A 20,034-nucleotide genomic window follows, 5' to 3' on the forward strand; every position below is an offset into this window, starting at 1 on the left:
CCGGCCGGGCGCTGCGGTTGTGGCTGCTGCTGCTCATGCGCCTCCTGCTCTCGCTGCAGCTCCCCGCTGCGCGCCAGTCGGTACAGCAGCATCCTGGCGGTCGCGTCCTCCGCGGTCTGCACCTCGCCGCGCCACGCCACCGCGGCGCCCGCATCCCGCCGGACAGCCAGGCTGCACCTGGCGGCGGGCTGGGACAGGTCGCTCACCAGCAGGGCCGTGCTCTCGGACACTCCTGCGGGACGAAGTGACACAAGTCAGAAGATAACCTACGTTAGAAGGGCTCTAGGTTCACTCTACGAAGCAACGCAAGTCTCGGAACATGTGAGCCATTAAACGTGAGCAAGGAAGAAGTTTTCCCAATTTCCGATTTCATATGACAAATAATTAGTTGGCTTCCGCTGTCAAACCAAGTATGGAGAATTCCATGTTACTGGTACTTAGTAAGGGAGGGTGGGGCACCATGACCACTGGGGCACCATGACCACCCCCCTCGCTCTCGGGAACTACTTTGCCGACGGCAACCGGTCGATCGGACTTTCGAGAGAATAGAATTCTAACTATTTTCAGCCAGAGCCCAACCTTCTAGCTTCAAGGGAACGACCATAGCACCTCGCCAAAATTTTTGTTACAGCGTTTTGGCTAAATTGAGCGTTTTTCAAATCTGAGATATTTTTAGGGGTTCCGACGAAGGAGGACCCCTATTGCCCGGGGCTCAGAATTCTTCTTCTACGGACCCCCCACGATGGACATTTCGCTCCCGCCATATTAATCCTTTTCATAATACAATAAAAAGTCCAGAAAATCTAAAAAATTTATCGTGGAAATTTTCCGTAAACGACTAAAACATAAATTTGCAACAATCAAGCACCCTTATCCGTTCACATTTTCCAGAAACGTTTCGAAGAAAAAATGTGCCACTCCTCAAAACTGAACTTCCTGCCTCATCAAAGTGACAAAAACTAATCACTGTTCTAAGAAAATGATAAAAACATGAAGAAAAAGTCTCCATGACAACGTCTCACTGCCATCGTACCAACTGTCAAAATTTTAAGTCCCTGATAAAAAGAAATGAAAACGCCGTAAAATTCGAAAATGCCAATGTTCACTCATTGCACACTGACAAGACATTTAAACATCATTCAAATCTGTCGTTAGTAAAAGGTTCGCAGCAGAAAAGACAGAATAAATAGATTTTCGGGGGTTGGCAACAATTTTCCCGGCGTCTTTCGAAAATCGCGAGGCTGAAAAAAACAAGTAGTCGCACATTGAAACTGCCTCTCCATTGTTGCTGAGGTTGGGTTGTTTGGCTCGCTTTTACAGGCTGCGGTTCTCTCTCAGCCCCAAAATATAAAATTTACTCCCTTCTTCGTATTTCTAACTTCAAATCTTCTTTCATTAACTTACATTATTTCCACAACCGGAACACCGTGCAATGCGTAAGCATTGGAATTTTTTCTCACTCTCACATTTGAGGAGATAAGTTCGATGTCTCAGGTTTTTATCAAAATGTTGGCTCTCCGGCAAAATATCCAACATCACATTTAATTCTAAGTAGCTGATTGCTTGCTCGGGGAGCCTTAGAGTCGTAAACTGCATTGTGGGGAGCCATGACCACTTTTTAGTGGGGCACCATGACCATACATATTTGAGTGTTTTAAGGGGTTCCGACGAAGGAGGACCCCTATTGCACGGGACGGCTCAGATTCTTTTCCTTCCGCCGACGCAAATCTGAAAATGGTTCCCGCCAAATTACTCCTTATCATAAAAAAAATGAAAATTGCTGAAAATTTCGAAAATTTCTCGTAAGAATTTAACGTAAACGACAAAAACATAAATTTGCAACAATGAAGCACCCTTATCCCTTCACATTTTCCAGAAACGTTTCAAAGACAAAATGTGCTTCTCCCCAAAACTAAGCATCCTGCCTCATCAAAGTGACAAAAAATCATGTCTGTTCTGACAAAATAGTTAAAACATGAAAAAAAAGTCACCATGGCAACGACACGGTGTCATCGTACCAACTGTCAAAATTTAAAGTCGCCGATAAAAAGAAATCAAAACGCCGTGAAATTCGAAAATGCCAATGCTAACGCATTGCACGGTGTCCCGACATTGGAACATCTTTGAAGTCTGTCAGTAAAAAGTTCGTAGCAAAAAAGACGCAATAAATTAATTGTCGGGGGTTGGCAACAATTTTCTCGGCGTCTGCGCCCTTTCGAAAATCGCGAAGCTGAAAAAACGAGTAGTCGCGCATTGAAACTGCCCCTCCATTGTTGCTGAGGTTGAATTGTTTGGCTTGCTTTTAAAGGTTGCGGTTCTCTTGTGATGTTTTCCTCAATTCTGTAACCAGCACGACGTTGGTTTGACGAACTTTATAAACTCGGGAGAGGTGGTTTCGAAACGCGGATGACTTTCGTTTGACGAACATGAGCCCTGTAAATCGCGAGATCGCGAGATGGACTGAGATGGTCATTGTGTTAACTGAATCAGGTTTGGGGATGTAAAAATGCCGGTAGGATTCAAAGTTACGTAAATAACGGTAAAATTAACGTAATTAACGTTTAGACGACAGACTTCAAATTCATTTCCACAACCGGAACACCGTGCAATGCGTTAGCATTGGAATTTTTTCTCATATTTTGGCCTGATAATGATTTATTTTCGTCGAAAATTTGCTTTTTGCTTCTGAAAATGTATAAAGGTTGAATAATTGCTGCAGAATAGATAGTTTTATCACAAATCGTGAATCACCAAGATGATTAAGAATGGTTCTGAGGTTCACGGTCATTTTTCCCAATCCTATTTTCCCAACAGAAATTTTTCCCTAAAACTGTAATGCCCAAAAAAAAGTTGTCCAAAATATTTATTCCTATTTTCCAAATTTTCCAAATGTATTGAAGTTCCATAAAATAAATTCCCAAAGGAAAAAAAAAAACAATTTATAGCTGGAAGTGGTGGCCCAGGGTTCGGAGGTAGTCCAGGACTCGGTGCTCATCCTTGTAGGTCTGGTAGTCTCCAACGATGGTGCGGATGCGGGTTTGAAGGTCACGCCACTTCTTCTTCGGGGCCAGCTTCACCTTCCTTCCCATCCTGACCTCCATGAGGATGGTCTCCGTGTCCCCCTGCTCCTTCTTCAGTTCGCTGAGGCAGGAGTACAGCGAAGGGTGCCCTGCACTCCTTCTTCCTTATGCAGATCCAGTAAGTCCTCCCCTTCTTCACGTCCTTTCGGTAAAATATGTGTCCCTTGTACAGTAATTGTGTCCCCCCCTTTCGATTTGTCAAAATTTCGGCGTCCATCTCAGCCAACCCGCCACCAGTTTGTTCTGGCCCGCCACTAACAATCGAAAGTACTGCGAAGGCAGAGGTACCAACCATGCAACAATTCCACCGCCCTTTGGAAATCAGTTGATTCGGAGGGAAAATAAATATTGGGAAATAGATCTTTTGGAACAAATAAGACTTTGGCAAAACACAAATTGGAAATGTCCACTTTGGAACTTTTATATTTTGGGACTTAATTTTTTGGGAATCTGGTTTTGGGAAAAATGGGCGGGAACGGGTTCTGAAACTGAGACATGAAATGGTAGTTTCTCTTGCAGAGCTCCAAACCGCAAAAGTTGGCCGCGAAGGCGATCCGTGGCTACTTTGCACCAAGATGGCTGTGGCATTATGAGAAACAGCACTTAATTCACTTGTTTGCAGTGTAGTAACCGCGATAATTTTCTCAAAATTTACCAAGTTGAAATCTGCATACGAATTTGGACTCGTCAAACATAAAATGTTAACACATGTCATAGCTTTGGATGTGAAATTTGAAAGCCTTAGAGCGTTAACTGTTTTAAACCGTCCATTTTAAGGCATCTTAGAACGTTTGATACTTCAAAGGTTTTTACAGTGTTTTTTAGTTAAGTTGACTGGCCTGATGGTAAGGACAGAGATATAAACAATTTCAATGAGAATACTGGTAGAAAGTACACTTTTTTGGGCCAAAAAATTACTATGGTCATGGTGCCCCACGGGGTGGTCATGGTGCCCCATAGGTGGGGCGCCATGACCACTTTGCGTTTTATTTTCCAAAGTGTTCTGTGAGCCTGCCGTGCATTGCAGACAAGTTCCAATGGGTGGAAGAGGTCCTTGGAGGTCCAAAGAATCCCCTCATGCTGGAAACTTAACTTTTCGAACCACACGGTGGAGTAGAGGGAGGCACAAAAAAAAAAGTGGTCATGGTGCCCCACCCTCCCTTAAGTCTCCGCACTTGGCTGTGTAGAGTTCGCAGTCTTCAAACTTCAAATGAGAAGTTGCTCACAGAGCTCCAATCTCTTCAAAGAGTGACCCAAAATACACTGGTAGCCGCCGAATGTGACGTCATATTCGTAGCAGTGTGAATTTTGTCACGTTCGTTTGAATCTGATGTCACATTTGTTTGAACGTGACTTGACCGTTTAAGTAGGGTGTCACATTCGTTTAAACGTGAATCAACAATCAAACGAATGTGACAAAATTCACATTCAAACGAATATGACGTCACATACGTTGGCTACCAGTGAAGTGCACGTTCCACACCTCCGCATTTTAAATATGGTACAGTGTCCTCAGATTTGTTAGCAGGTCAGGACAAATCGAATAATTTCGTTACGGTGGCTGCTAGAAACGAATCCAACCGCAGCCCTCCCCCCCTCCCCCGGTCTCTTCCTTGTTCTCTCTCTTCAGAACTCTAATGGGAGTGGTATATATGACACTACACGAATCGGATGCGACCTGCGTTACGCGAGTGCTCCCTTCTTACCAGCCTGCACTGCGGCCTGCTTGGCCTGCTCCCAGACGGCCGCGTCCGCTTCCAGAGCGTCCTCCAGGCGTCCGCGCGCTGCCGCCAGCCCGGCCTTCTCCCGCACCAGCTGGCGGTGGAAATCGCCCAGCGTCTCGCCCATCTTGTCCAGGACCGCCTCGCCCTGTCGGCGGAGATGTAAAAATCACACTCTCAGACTCGTATTGACTTTTTATCTCTTGCCATAAAGGTTTTTGTGCAAACGTAATATGTACTATTTTCTTTTTAGCTATGCACTATTTTGTTTATTATATAATGTACTTAGTCCATTAAACCGGACTTCTTGTCGTTTGCAATGTACGTTTCAATTTCTACATGATCTATTGACAATTTTATCTTTATTAGGATCAAAATTGTGCATAGTTAAGAAGAAAATAGTACAGTTTACGTTTGCTCAAAAAACGCAATAAGCAAGAGAGAAAAAAGTCCGTATAGGTCTGAGAGTGCATGGACTTTCTGCACAAATCGAATCTGCTCAAAATAGATTTTTTTTTTCACGGTAAAAACGATTCCTGGTTTTCCCAGGAACTCCCTGGAAATGGTCCGTCTATACCTTCACCATTGGCTTCTTGGAAAAACCAGATCCCGTTTTTACCGTGTACCGAATCGAACCAATAAATTTTCGAATCAAATGAAGTCGGCCAAACAAAGTGTGGCCATATCGAAAATTTCAATCTTTGGGCATGGAAATGGATTTTGGCACTGCTTCGAATCGGATCAGATCAGGGCCGATTCGATGCGAACAATGGGCACACAGACTCCCTAGACGTTTCGTAGAATACTGTCAAGTCTTCAAGCGTATTTCTACGCTCGTATGAAGCGTTAGAACTACGCTCTAGTTTCACCAGATGCTTAATGCAATCCTTGACAAGAGCACACTTACATCCACTTGGCAAATAGGCACTTAACCGCACACACTCAACTACTATGTAGTTATTTTCTTGAGCTTAAGCTAGGAACGAAACTGCATTCGTTTCAAAATGCACTTATTCCAAGCACTAAAACGTACATTTACGTGCGTAATTGCGCACAAAGTCGTGCAGTTTGAAACACATGCAAAGTTTCGTGCAGAGGTTATGAAAAAAAAATGCAAGGGAATTTAGCATGCATTTTTCGCTCCGTGAGCTTCATGCTACGCGCGCTTCTACGTGATCACTTGCCAGGCATTCATTTGTGAGTGGCATTTGTAAGAGTACTTGCAGTCGAAAGGTTTTGCAGTGTACCTGGCGGAGCGACGCTAGGAGCGGCCCCGCATCCTCGACGCGGGCTTTCTTGAGGCTGCATACCGAGTGCTCTTCCAAACAGTCTGCGGTCGCATCCTTTTCGCAGTACAGGCACCAGAGGCGGATGGCAGCAGCCCCGGTAGCAAAAACAACGGGTCTAAAAGAAGGGGAGCAAAATGAAAAACCGAACACAGCAACACACTTGCACTCTGGTCAAGAGGTGCTGAAAATACGCTCTTAAACGCATGCAAAGAAAAGGACTTTGCAATAAAGAGTATTTTCCGGCATTGTAATACAAACTCTCTTGCGAACGATTTCCTTCACATCGCAAGAAACAGTTTGCACGTTGCAAAGAAAAAAGTTTGCGACGTTGCGAAGCATCGGTTTGTAACGTTGCAAAGCATTTCCTATGCAAGTTGCAAAGAAACACTTAGGCAATAGTTTTTAAGAGAGTTTGCGATACAATGCCGGAGAATACTTTGAAGGGTTTTTGGCTGAGCGATTGCGAAGCCCGTTACTCAGGTGGGGTTGAAAAGTTTTTCCTGTCTGCGTGCGTGTGTGTGTGTCCGCACTATACCTCCTGAACGGCTCAGCTGATCTCGGTGAGATTTTGCACACTTTTTGGCTGAGCGGTAGCGAAGCCCGTTACTCCAGTGCGGTTGAAAAGTTTTGTCTGTCTGTCTGTGTGTGTGTCTGTGTGTGTGTGTGTGTGTGTACACTACTCCTCCTGAACGGCTCGGCCGATCTGGCTGAGATTTTGCAGGCTTATAAGGTATGTTCTTGGCTCGGCACACGCGAAATTTCACTATCCTAGCTCAACTGGTTCAGTTTTTATAGCCGAAAAACACCCAAAAAACGGCAAAAAATCGAGTTGTCTGCAGGTAGATCACCTCTGTCTTTTAGAAAGGGGGGTCTGGGGGGCGGAGCCCCCCAGCCTCGACAAGTTAAAAAGCGACAAGGGTCAAGATCGTGTTGTCTGTAGATGAAGCAACTCTAACCAGAATTAAGGGGGGTCTGGGGGGCCAGCATGCAACAGACCGACGATGGACAAGCCAATGCCTGCCGAAGGCAGGCTAGCGCCGCAGGCCAAGGTAGGTACGCCAGGCGCGGATTGGAGGAACAGGCCGCGAGACATCGCGAAGCCTGTTACGACAAGACGCGGTCTGGCGTAAACCTACCTTGTTAAGTATGTCCTTGGCTCGGCACACGCGAAATTTCACTATCCTAGCTCAACTGGTTCAGTTTTTATGGTCGAAAAACACCTTAAAAACGGCGAAAGATCACTTCTGTCTTGGAGAAAAGGGGGTCTGGGGGATCGTGTTATCGGTAGATAAAGCATCTCTATCTCGAATGTAAGGGGGTCTGGGGGGTGGAGCCCCCCAGCACGCAACAAGTTAAAAAGTTCCGCCAAGGCAAGCTTAGCAAAGCGGTCTTGCCGTGGACCGGCCGGGGAGGCCGGGCAGAGAGGGGGCAAGAAGGGTGGGGGTGGCTGTGAGGAGTGGGGACTGGCGCGGCGCGGCGGCGTGGCGTGGCGGCGCAGGACGACGACAGACGACGACGACGACCAACACGACCATGCAGTCCCCTCCGAGCGCGCTGAATGGATGGATGGGTGGATGGGATGGGATGAGTGGAATCGGATGCAGAGCTAGAAGCGGTAGCAAGACCGCTTAAAAATAACCGACAATGGACAAGCCATTGCCTGCCGAAGGCAGGCTAGCGCCGCAGGACAAGGTAGGTACGCCGGGCGCGGATTGGAGGAACAGGCAGCGAGACATCGCGAAGCCTGTTACGACAAGACGCGGTCTGGCGTAAACCTACCTTGTCTAAGTGTACTCTTTATCAAACAAGAGACCTAGGCGATTCTTCCTTCCTTTAGTGGCCACAAATAGAAAGTCAGCACTAACAAAGCAGTGACTTACCTGCTGCGCGCATCAACTAAGCTCCAGTTGTCCACCAAGTCATCCGGCGAAGACTCGAAGACCTGCAGAAATTAAGCTAATTATTTACGAGACGTAACAATCCCAACAGCAAGAGCATATTTCAGAGCCAGAGTGTCACTTGGACGTAAAGAGAAAGAAGTACCGTGTTACATCAAAGTTTTTATGAACACATAAGTTTACAAAGAAAAAAACCTTCGTAACGATCTGATACTTTCCAAGGCAAACTAAGTTGTTTATGCTTCACATATGCTCAAAATACTGCCTCAAGTTTTAAACGTGTAGGAGTTCAATTGGAGGCAATGATAATTTTAACGACTTATTATCACACTTGGATTTAAGGTATCAATTGCAAAGAGAACTCACCTTGCTGTCTAACGGGCACTTCCTGTTACGCAGGTTATGAATGCACTTCAGGCAAAACGTGTGTCCACAAGGTAACACCTTCGGCCGGTGGCTCGCGGCGTCGAACTGCTCCAGGCACACCTGGCACTCCATCTGGGCAGAGGTTAAAATTGGTGTTCAGGGGGAAGTTCACAATTTGATAATCTGCGCCGTGCCTTTAAGACAAAACATAATCAGTTTACGCTTGAAGTCAAGCGTAACAGGCTCATCGGCCAAGATTCTCCCTATGCAAATGCGTGGGGGACTGACTTTCCAGAGATTTTTCATTTCAAGCGTAACGTCTTCAAGCGTAACTTTATGCTTGACTCAAGCTTAGAGTTACTCTTTAGTTTTACCAGTGAAGTGTGAAACTACCCCACACGAGGATTGGCACCGGGAGGTGCACGAAACGGATCGGAAAATGATTCGACAAATGAGCATAATAAACTTGAACAAATTAGTTCGTACCCCTCCCCCGTAAACGACGCCTGCTTCCAGGACGGAAGCAATAAAGAACCGCGGCAGCCACGGGGTGCCACTTCCTCACAGCCTAGAAACAAAGGGGCCGTTAGATTAATATGTGGGAAGTGCTGTTCACATAGTCAGAGTCTACTCAGCAAACTCAACAGTGTACTCAGTACACTCTCTTCAGCGTGTACTCACGAGTACACTTTCTTCAGCGTGTGCTCACAAGCACACTCCCACGAGCGTGTACTCAACTGCATGTATTAAATGGATCTGAGCACACTCTCGTTAGCGTGTACTCATCTAGGCACACTCTCATTGGAGTGTACTCATCTAAGCACACTCTCGTCAGAGTGTACTCATCTGAGTACACTCTTATAAGAGTGTACTTGTGAGTACACTCTTGTAAGAGTGTACTTGTGAGTACACGCTGAACAAAGTGTGCTGAGCACACTGTTGAGTTTGCAGAGTAAATGGATGTCGTTCTTCTCTCTTGAAAGTTAGTTTTATTATTTCTATCATTCTAATAATTACAACGAACAATCTATAGTCCTTATGTAACAATACTTTTGGTGTAGATCTCTTTAAATGGAATAACCAATTGATGTTCCACTGAGGATGAAAACGTCTTGATTATAATACCAAATTTGGATTGAAACGATATCCCATTGTGTGAAACATACCGGCTCTAAGGATGGTCTCAGATCATATCACTTCACTTCAGTCATCGTTCGGGTTTGGAAAGATCAAAGGGAGAGGAGGACAAGCAAAGAATCAACTTGCAGTCTACCAGTTTAAATGGAAGCCAACTGAACCTCTCAGATGACTATGACACTTTTCGTGTTGTCTTACTCAGGGTTTTACATGCAATGGACAAGGACAACTTGTCTAGCTTAATAAAAGATGGTAATGATGATTTGTTTCGTAACATGGAGGACGAGGAGGACTTTGAACCCCCTTTGAAAAGAGGCCTATTGGAAATAAGAGACCAAGGTAACGAGTTCCATTAGTTACTTGAAGATGACGATTTGTTCTAATATTGTCTAATAATGTCTAATATTCCTCTTTTTACTGTGTTGATGGTGTTATGAGCGAATGATGGAATAAGTGGGACGAAAAGATCATAAGTGGTGACATTGTTTTTGAGCAGCCATGGCTGGACATCACAATTAATAAATCCAAACTTAGTATTCCGACGATGGAAGCGGGGGGGGTCAGCTACTGCTGACATGTATGCGGTGTTAGACCGGCTCAAATTTCCCGAAGGTATGAAATGTCGATGCGCGGAAACGGAATTCGGTTCCTTTCCGGATTCTAAGACTCTGGGAATTTTTCGGGATTTTTGAGGTCACCGGAAGTGGTCCCGCACGGCAGGGTAAGTTAGGCGCACTGCCTATTGATAGACCAGTAGTAAAGCGGCCTTCATATTCATTTTACGGGCATATTCCATGAAACAAAAGTTGTCAGAAATGGTCAAATTAATAAAAATAAGTGATGTCTGATTTCGGAAACTCAACATTTGCAATCTGGGTGCCTACCTGTAAGGGGCAACTGGTGTCTATTTTCGCACTGAGCCCCAAAATGAAGTGTATCAGGACGGAAAATCGTTTTGAAAATCGATTTGGCCCTTCTGGTGGTGCTATTTTGAGTGCCTAATCCCCGCCCGGTCTAACGGATTAATTGGAGGCCTTTAATGAGTATTGGCTTGTTTACGTTTGGGGGCGCGGACTGTGGTGAAGTCTGGTTACTTCTCGTTTTACTCGGTGATTTGCGAAGATCCAATCCCTGACACAGCATTAGCGCGGAAACTAGAACCGCACCAAAGCCACGCGGCGAAGGGCTGGAGCGCGGTGATCCGGTGCACTGCGAGGAAAGTCTACATGAGACCGAAGGCAAGACTGTTAGTTTTTAAGAGTTGGTTGGGAAAATAACGTAAGTGTCGTTTCATGTTAAAGCTAGTATAAATCTATTGGTGCCATTCATATAAGAACACTTCTAAACCTGGGAGTGAGGAGCGAGCCCACTAACAGTCTGCCTCACTTAAATTTGAACTGGCATATACGTAGAGTAACGCGGCAAGCGAGTTTTTACGACGTTTTTGACGAGAAGTGTACGCATGACGAAAAGCTCGTCCTATTCCGAATCTGCTTAGCTAAGTCAACGGTCTACTTAATACGCACTCTTCGGCGTGCACCCACAAGCGCACTCCCACGGGCGTATAGGACTCAATTTAACACACAGTAGAATGTACTCAGTTGTGCCCTGGGAGTATACTCAAATGAGTGCACGCTCGTGACGATCAATTTATTGGTCACAAACGGTTCCGAGTAGGATGAATCTCTAAGACTAAAGTAAGTACTTGCGAAATCAGTTTCAACCGGGTCCATGCGAATGTGCGTTGGTGAAGCGAAGTAATCAAATCGCTAACTTTCATCGCACGAACAACATTTCAGTAAAGATCGGTTGGAGGTAGGGAAAAGTAAATCACAATGAAAGAGTTCTTGTTCAGAATAACATTTCAGATTAGACAGGCTAAAGGCCTGTCCATCTGGCGTTCTCTTTTACGTTCTCGTGCTTTTCACCTTCTCGACTGAATCTTCGGAAATTACCGAAAAAGTCAAAGAAACCGAGTTTAGCCACGAAACGGGCGCCCAAACGTAAACAAGACAATACTCATTAAAGGCCTCCAATTAATCCGTTAGACCGGGCGGAGATTAGGCACTCAAAAATAGCACCACCAGAAGGGCCAAATCGATTTTCAAAAAGTTTTCCGTCCTGATACACTTCATTTTGGGGCTCAGTGCGAAAATAGACGCCAGTTGCCCCTTACAGGTAGGCACCCAGATTGCAAATTTTAAGTTTTCGAAATCAGACATGACTTATTTTTATTAATTTGACCATTTCTGACAACTTTTGTTTCATGGAATATGCCCGTAAAATGAATATGAAGGCCGCTTTACTACTGGTCTATCAATAGGCAGTGCGCCTAACTTACCCTGCCGTGCGGGACCACTTCCGGTGACCTCAAAAATCCCGAAAAATTCCCAGAGTCTTAGAATCCGGAAAGGAACCGAATTCCGTTTCCGCGCATCGACATTTCGAACCTTCGGGAAATTTGAGCCGGTCTAATGCGGTGTACTGTGAGCACCAAAAACCCTCCAGCTCCAGACATGTTTCAGTGTGAACTGTGCAGAGAATGGTACCATCAAAAGTCTGTCGTGAACCAATCACCTGCAGTGAAATGGAAGGAATGATACCCACAGCATCAGTAAGGTAATGCTGAAAATTTGTAATTTGTATTCTGAACCAAATAATTTAAATTAAGTAGAGCTTCAACCTTAAATTGAAGAAATAGAAACCCTGCCACACCCTTATGATTGTATTTCAATTTCTGGACTGTAGTTGATATCCAGTCACTATATTATGAAGAATGATAGTTGGCTGGATTTTAATTACAGGAACAAAGGTCTAGGTGGGAACATAAAATTAAAAGGAAAGATTCCCCACTGACATTAAAGTCAAGTCTATGTTCAGAGCACTTTTGTCCGGAGTGTTTTGATGAATATTTTGAGGTCAAACTAAAGGGTGGCACAATTAATAAAATTCCTCGAGATAGGGCTAGACTTATATCTGCCGAAGTTGATCCCACCATCTTCAAGGACAATCCTATTTACCGTCAACGGCGGTAACTTGGGACACCGGGGGTCACTTGGGACAGTCTGCCCCAACTGGAGCATGCCTGCAAGCACGCTCTAGCTAGCGCATGTCTGTCATACATGCACTGACTAGTGCATACATGCCATGTGCACGCTAACTGAAGCATGCATCTAGTGCATACGGGATAGAGAGATGCCTGCATCAGGAAGCGTGTACACGGCGTGTATGCACTAGTAAGTGCGTGCTTCGCAAGCATGCGCCAGCTAGAGCGTGCTTGCAGGCATCCCGCGCGAAAGGATCAGTAGTCAAACTGTATTTGAAACTGCAGTGGCTCATCTGCAGTTCCTTTCTGCAGTTCTTTACTGGCCTTGAATTGCATTTTAAGTGCCATCAGTTCTGTATTGCTGGCATGCTTTAAGCATCATAAACCATAATTTTCGTGCCCATTTCAGATGTTTTTGCAAAGGATTTTAATTGGCTTTATTCACACATGGCTTGCTGAATTATTTTTCTTCAAACTGACAAATTGGTCCTAAAATAAGAAACCTGCCAGATGTGACTCCATAGTATAATCATCTTTTTAGAAGTGTGGGATGACACTTGTGAGTATTTAATGATTGTCATGCAAATCAATAACAGTTTGCCTGCATCGCTACTATTTTATGAACATTTTTTTTTATAAATTCAGGTTTAATGAGCAGTTAGCAGCTACAAACTCATACCAGCTCTCTCAGAAGGCTCTGCATTGTACAAACCTTCTACTTGCTACAATTCCAAGTTCTGGCTCATCTCAGATGTAAAATCTGTCAGTTAAATGAATGTCTTATCTTTGTATCCTTTTTTAAATTTTCTCCTTTGAAAGCCATTTAATTGACTGGTTGCTGAGGTAATTCCGAACTCCTTTCTGGAGTGACCGGCTTTCTTCCGAACTCTTTCTCAGTGGATAAGTTTCCTTCCGAGCTCCTTCTGAGTGTACGGTTTCCCTCCGACCTCCTTAAAGGAGGGAGTTGAAGGAGGAGGCGGAGTCGTTGAGAAGTGCGGAGAGGAAGAGGAAAAGGGAAGAGGAAGAACGAGAGGAAAATCAGAGACATGTCTCTTCTGCAGAAGGTGGAGGAGAAGGAGAACGCGAAGAAGATGGAGGAGGATGAGAGGAAAAAGGAGGAGGAGTGGAAATCCTCCGGCACCCCTCCGGGTCCACAACCAGATGATCGAGGCCAACCCCCAGTCGATCAACTCTGATAGTTCGTTAAAGGCTGAACGATGGCGCAGCTCGTGTCTCGGCTGGGGTTGAAAAAAATTGTCTGCCTGTGTGTCAGAACAACTGCTCGTGAACGGCTGGGTCGATCTGGCTGAGATTTTGTAGGGTCGGTATGTACTTGGCTCACCGCACACTGATATTCAGCGTAACATCTAGATCCAATCGATCATTCTAGTTTAAAAACAATTAAACGGTAGAATAACTAAAAAATAACGAACGTTCTCACGCCAAGTTTCACAACATTTCCTTTGTTTTGGAGGGTGCTGATGGCGAAAATGAAACCCTTTTCGACCTCTGCCCCAGGTTCGAAGCTCAATAGGGCATAATGTAACCGAAATTCCGAGGGTGCCAACCCATAAATAGAGTTTGACCAGCGAACCCCGTCACTCCGTACTTAAAAGCAATTTTGACAGAGACGTCCAAAATTTATTTTAGGGCTACTTTGAACCCTATTCTAAAGGACTACAGAGAGATAATTTATCATCCTTAAGTGAAGCAAATATTATAATAAATAATCCCGATTGCAAATGTTTGCTTTAACTTTTGATTGCCAACCAACATCACTGTGAAGTAATCTATGTTTATTTATTACAAAGCACCACATAGCCATAGGGGAAATCAATGCATTAATTTATGAAAAATGTGACACGTAAGTTTATATATAGTAGGAGATTCCGAAAACTGAACACTCTTTTTGACATTAAGTTAGTTTGCAGCCCTGATAGAAAGGCAGATATCTTACGCCATAGAATGTGAGTAATGGAAGTGCACTGAAAGCAAAGATGCTCAAATATACCATTAATGAACTTTTTTTTCACCATTTTAGGTGCACGCAACTGGCTGATTGACAACGACGCTCAATTCAAAATTGCTGCTGAGACCGGGGCCACCGAAACTATGCACAAATGTTTGACTGAAGTCTACATGAAAATGTTAAGTTAACAGGCAAGAGAAGAGTAGAGAAAAGAGATCCATAATGGCTTGTCTTAACCCTACTATCTAGAACTTGACCCAAGAATAATTTCTTGAATAACACTTCTCTCAGAACGTGCAGCTATTATGCAAAAGTTTGACTTACGATTATCTAGGTCAGAAAAGCTGAGGAAGTTGTCCGTTACGGTCCAAGTTCATTAGAAAACTTCTTCAAGACCTTGAAAGCAACTCCCATGTTGAACAGACCAAGCAATTTCAAAATTGATCTTAATTTCAAAATTGATCTTAATTAACTTGTCAGGTTTTGGTGCCCCTGACGCTGAAGATGATGTTGATCTCCTGAGGAAGCATGTGTCTATTAAATGCAGAAAGGATAGGGATGCCCTGATGTTTAAGGGGGGACCCTGGTGAAACTTTCAAGTAGGCTTCAAAATAATCCCAGGAAGTTGAAACTTTGCTTAATTATTAGGTTCATTATAGTGAGTTCCCAAAACAAAATTCAATCCAAAATGTTGAACGGTCTCTGAGAAAAGTGGCTTTTTAGTGTTTTTTGGAGCGTTGGGGAAAAATCTTCCTGCGTCTTTCATTGGGACGGAAAGTCTTGAATAATTTTTTGGGTTATCCTAAAGATGTATAGAAGAGATTTTAGAGACGGAATTTTCAAAATCAACTTCTGTCCTGAGATATGAGTTTTCAAATTTTAACATTAAAAAAAAAGTGATTTTTTTCCCTTTTTTCATACTTTTAGGTGTGTTTTAAAAAAAGGAGGGCTGATATCAAGATTCCGTCACTAAAATTTGTCGACAAGTCATCAATGAATATAGTCCATGCAAGACGACTCATGTAGGTGTCAACCAGGAACGCAGGAAGTCTTTCTACGACAAAATTTTTTGTCGACTGAGCAAAGCTGTGAAGTTGAGCGTAGAAGCCAACGACAACTGATCTCAATGTTATTTCCTTCCAAATGATAAAGAAACTACCCACTTAGCTTAAAGGTGTTCAACCTGTTGAATCTGAAACCTTCTATGCACATTTTTATCTATGAACTTACAAAATACAATTTATTGGAATTTTGGCGATTTTTTCACCAGGGTCCCCCCTTAACCCCACGCTAGAGAACTACTTGATGATCTATAATCTATAAAAACGGCGGAAAAAAGACAGTCTTGAAGATACTACCAACTTTGTGTCAAGTTTCATATCGTTGCCCGATGACAAAAATGGAACCCATTCTGACCCCCGACCAAAAGTTAAGTCCCATTAATGTACATTTTGGGCACCAAAAGCTACTTTTAGTGGGGATCACGCCCATATCTACGGTCTGTCTAGGGAAGCAGTCTGCCGAAGGCAGTCTAGCGCCGCAGGCCAAGGTAGGTATAAACGCCAGGCGTGAATTGTCGTAACTGGCGCAGCATCGCGATGCCTGTTACGACAAGACACGGTCTGGCGTACACCTGCCTTGTTTCCTATCAACAGAGAGTCATGTGGACTCTTCCATGTTCGTCTAAAATGAGGAAGTAGAAGAGGTCAAGTTGAGTTGTATCTTTTCAAAGTGGATTTCCTCCGTGACTGCTAGGAATTGAATCAAATAATGAGGTGCAGAATTCAAACTTCTCTAGGCATAAAATAGAAGGCAAACTTAAAGTCGATTTGGGGATAAGGCGATTTATTCCCTTCTTCCCACTTCCTGGATCATTCGTACAGGAGCACTTAGTGTGCACATCCTCCACTGATAAACCTAACACCGCACCAACTGGTGTGGTCGAATGGGTGCCATTTTGACCGCATCAGTGGGTGTGGTCATTGCATGGGAAGAACGCATTAAACTTGGTCTGGACCACACCAAATGATGCGGTCAAAATGGCACACATTTGACCAAACCAGTGGTGTGGTCTAGACCGACCACGTTTGATATTTCAGAGTCCGAAGTACTCTTTAGGCTGGTATAATGCACGCAATCTTACGTGTGTAGGTTCATTATTTATGCTATAACGCCACCTTTCAAGCCACGGAGCGTCTCCTGACTTGCTCCGAAGTACCCAACACACACTTCGGCCCTTTCAAAACGATGTATTGAAAGTTACGGATTGTGTTAGGCAGCCTTAACACGGCCAAAGTTTAGAATGTAGTAGCGCATTTCAGTCGTCACCGATCGAAGAAGAAGAAGAAGCACAAAACCGGAAGCCGGGAAGAAACGGAGTAGGTATCAAACCCGGTCCAATCGAGAAATGTCGACAAATATTTATACTTCCCGAGCCAAAAAGTGTTTGAAACAAACGATAGTGCTTTTGAAGGAGATGCGCCACAGAAAACTCAAAAACTAGTCCACTCGTATAAGTCTTGGAGGTTATCTTGCCAGAGCTAGTTCCGACTTCTTCGATCGTCGACGACTCGAATACTCTATAAAATTGTCTCTGTTCTCAACAGGGTCGACCCCTCCCCCCCCTTTTCCATGAAACGCACTTCTTTCTTTTGATCGACTTCCGGTCCAGGGATACGTTAATAGGGTACGTTCGTAGATCCCTGAACGGGAAGCACACAGACGCCATGTTGGCGGAAGTAGATCAACTTGACATAGGAACGAGACGACACTCAAACGTATCGGCCACACTTGAACATTAACAGTCGTTTTATACTTATTTGCAGTGCATGTGTGTCCCGCGAGCAACATTTGTACAGCTCCGCTATAGCTTTGGATTCGGAAAGAGGTTAGTTTCCGGCCAATATGGCGTCTGCTTGCTTCCGGTTCAGGATCTACGAAAGTACCCTATACCTTGTTGTGACCGATATATTTTACTATCGCCTTGGGCGCATGTCACGTCATGGTCTACTTCCGCTTACGTGGTGACTACTGCCTTCCGGTCCATGATCCATGGAAATGCCCTACATTCTTAACTTTCGGCTACCACATCTTCGGTATTATGTTTCGCAAACCTCATAACCGAAATTACGGTAGGTCGGGAGTAGCTGCACGCAAGAAATGCTGCCGAATTTCCGTACGGAAATTTGCGCTACTTAGCGCACAATCAAATGATCCACGAAGCGGAAGAAGGGATTAAGTCGAGTTGAATCCGTGCACTTATGAAAGGCCTGAACCTTGCAGGTGGAGGAACAGGTGGGGAATGTCATTAAAAAATAGACGCAAGAGGATGGGACTTGTCTCACCACACTTATTTTTTGACCAAATTTTCGCTCACGTTTACTTGATAGACTGATAAGAGGTCACTGAATCAACTAGACTTAACCCCTTCTTCCGCTTCATGGATCAAATGGGACAGTCATCTTCACTCCCAAGAAGTGGTCTTGCGTACATGATAAACGTTGCTGCCACCATTACCGCGTTTGAGCTTGACTCCAGTTAAGTCCGACATCTCACCCGGAAACCTCAAATCGGTGCGTCTTTACACTGAAAATCTACCGGCGTGACTTCGTGCCGCTGCAGGGGCGTGAATAAAGTGTCACGTCAATGAACGGCATGACACAGAAGTAACGCCTAAAATCGGCGTGACTCAAAAATTCACGCCAATTTTTGGTGTGAATTTCTTGTCATGCCGCTTTTTGGCATGACTTGTCTCATCAAACGCATCGTCATTCACGTCAAATGACGGCGTGACTCACATCTCACGTCGTTTATCGGCGTAAATTTCGTGTCACGCCAATTTTTGGCGTGACTTTTTGTCACGCCATTATTTGGCCATGTGTCCGACCATTAAGTTTTCAGTGTAGGAAAGTGTGAATTCAATATCTGTCGAAAATGACAGGGACCCCTATTATTAAATTTTCATCATAATGTTATTCTAAACGGCAAAGTCACAACTCGCAACTTCTGATTAATTGAGTCATTTTTCTGGCATTCTGATTATGTAATGAGGTGCTTGCTCTTGTGGATCGTGGAACACTGAGGAAAAAGTATGGAAAAAGTACGGAACATGTCTGGTCAATTATTTGCCTGGACCGTCCGTTCTTGCCAACTTCGGAACGTTCCGCGCTTTTTTCCGTACCCATTTACATGGGTTCAAATAGGGGAAGTACGGAACGTTCCGTACTTTTCTCTGTACCTCCGTAGTTTATTTTTCTGTACCATTTCCGTACAAAAGTTCGGAATTTTTTACAGTGAACGCTGAAGTGACTAGACGCCACTGACCGGAACCTAACCTCTCTCCCAGTTATAGTTGAACCTAGAACGCCAAATATGGTACTTTCGGAGACCTGGGCCGGAAAAGGAGAAGAAATGAAGAACGTAACCTTGCCGAAGCGGCAGAACGGCGACGCTACGCTACATTTCGCGAATTTCGCTAACTTTGTTCTTCTTGATTTCTTCTCAACTTCCGTACCGTGAAACGGGGTAACTTCGGACACTTTTGAGAGGTTTTTTTGAAATTGTGAAAGTTGTGGTGTTGTCATGGACTTGCATGACAAATTTATCATCTACCCACCTTTAGCTTCGATTTGGCGCTAATTTCAAATATCTGCGCCTCACCGTTTTTACAGTGGAGGGTCCGAAGCAGTGTCCGAAGTTACCCCGTGTTTTGGGGTAATTTCGGACACCCCCGGAAAAAACGACTTTTCGTTCTGATTTCGGTCTCAAAATCGATCGTTGTCTCTTTCTATAGTGCTTACATGATTATATGAGAAACTCGTAAGGGCTTAGATGTGGGTGGTCAATCATACATAATTTGAAGTCATGGTTTTGAACTTGAACTAATAGTTCGGTTTCAGGGAGAGTGGGTCGAACTAGTAGAGCGATATCTAGAAAGCTTCTTATTTTTAAAAATTTGACCGAAGAGCTTTTATATGCAACTCGGGCCATACTTTACGCGTAAATGAATCGTAAATCGTCCCCTTCAAGATTACATACGATTACATACATGCATATGAAAAGCAAGTAGTCGTGTCGTATGTACGGTGAGGAAGATACAGGGGCGCACTGGAAAACCTTACATAATTGTAGTAAACCGGCGAGCTATGCAGCCATTCGCCAAGTCCAACTCTCATGTCACATGAAAAAAATAGTCACAATACAGTCGTTGACATTGAGGTGGGATATGAACATGGAAAAAAAAAGGATTTAAGATGTAGCTTTGCCCCTTTTTCTATGAAAGTCAAAGTTCACAAAGCAACCGCTGTGGCAATGGGGGATTATCGTTGTTATTGGATTATCTTCATCTTTCAGAAGAGCTCTTCAGCTTCCACGACTCCAACCCTGCGAAATTGAAAGTGTTCAGAACATACCCACTCTTCCTGGCGTGACGTTTGTATGTCCGAAATTACCCCGTTAAGTAACAATTTTTCAGTTTTGAGCCCATATAAACCAAACTATTTCACCCAGATGATTGAAAATTTGACACA

General features: G+C 44.1%; 2 protein-coding genes across 23 annotated transcripts in view; one reads left to right on the top strand and one right to left on the bottom strand.

Annotated features, from left to right (window-relative positions):
* LOC117642302 overlaps window positions 1–18,071 on the bottom strand; it is a 23,804-nt gene extending 5,733 nt beyond the window's left edge. The window contains exons 1-7 of one of the 13 annotated variants that reach the window (XM_034380367.1): window positions 17,620–17,704; window positions 8,841–8,922; window positions 8,355–8,486; window positions 7,971–8,032; window positions 6,049–6,205; window positions 4,787–4,949; window positions 2–232 (exon numbers count right to left, since the gene is read on the bottom strand). In XM_034380367.1, coding sequence (XP_034236258.1) covers window positions 2–232; window positions 4,787–4,949; window positions 6,049–6,205; window positions 7,971–8,032; window positions 8,355–8,486 — 745 coding nt within the window. In that variant the 5' untranslated portion in view covers window positions 8,841–8,922; window positions 17,620–17,704. The other 12 variants (XM_034380369.1, XM_034380363.1, XM_034380362.1 and 9 more) reach the window with 12 other exon arrangements.
* LOC117642301 overlaps window positions 16,449–20,034 on the top strand; it is an 18,499-nt gene continuing 14,913 nt past the window's right edge. Inside the window, exon 1 of one of the 10 annotated variants that reach the window (XM_034380354.1) lies at window positions 16,449–16,649. Coding sequence is in view for 1 of the 10 variants with exons in the window: in XM_034380346.1 (XP_034236237.1) it covers window positions 18,597–18,605 (9 nt within the window). In the remaining 9 variants the exon portion in view is untranslated. Of the gene's footprint in view, window positions 16,650–17,066; window positions 17,193–17,334; window positions 17,394–17,498; window positions 17,638–17,954; window positions 18,079–18,466; window positions 18,606–20,034 lie in introns of those variants that run through there. The other 9 variants (XM_034380349.1, XM_034380353.1, XM_034380356.1 and 6 more) reach the window with 9 other exon arrangements.

The sequence above is a fragment of the Thrips palmi genome, unplaced genomic scaffold, assembly GCF_012932325.1.
Source record: "Thrips palmi isolate BJ-2018 unplaced genomic scaffold, TpBJ-2018v1 HiC_scaffold_16, whole genome shotgun sequence".
NCBI lineage: Eukaryota > Metazoa > Arthropoda > Insecta > Thysanoptera > Thripidae > Thrips > Thrips palmi.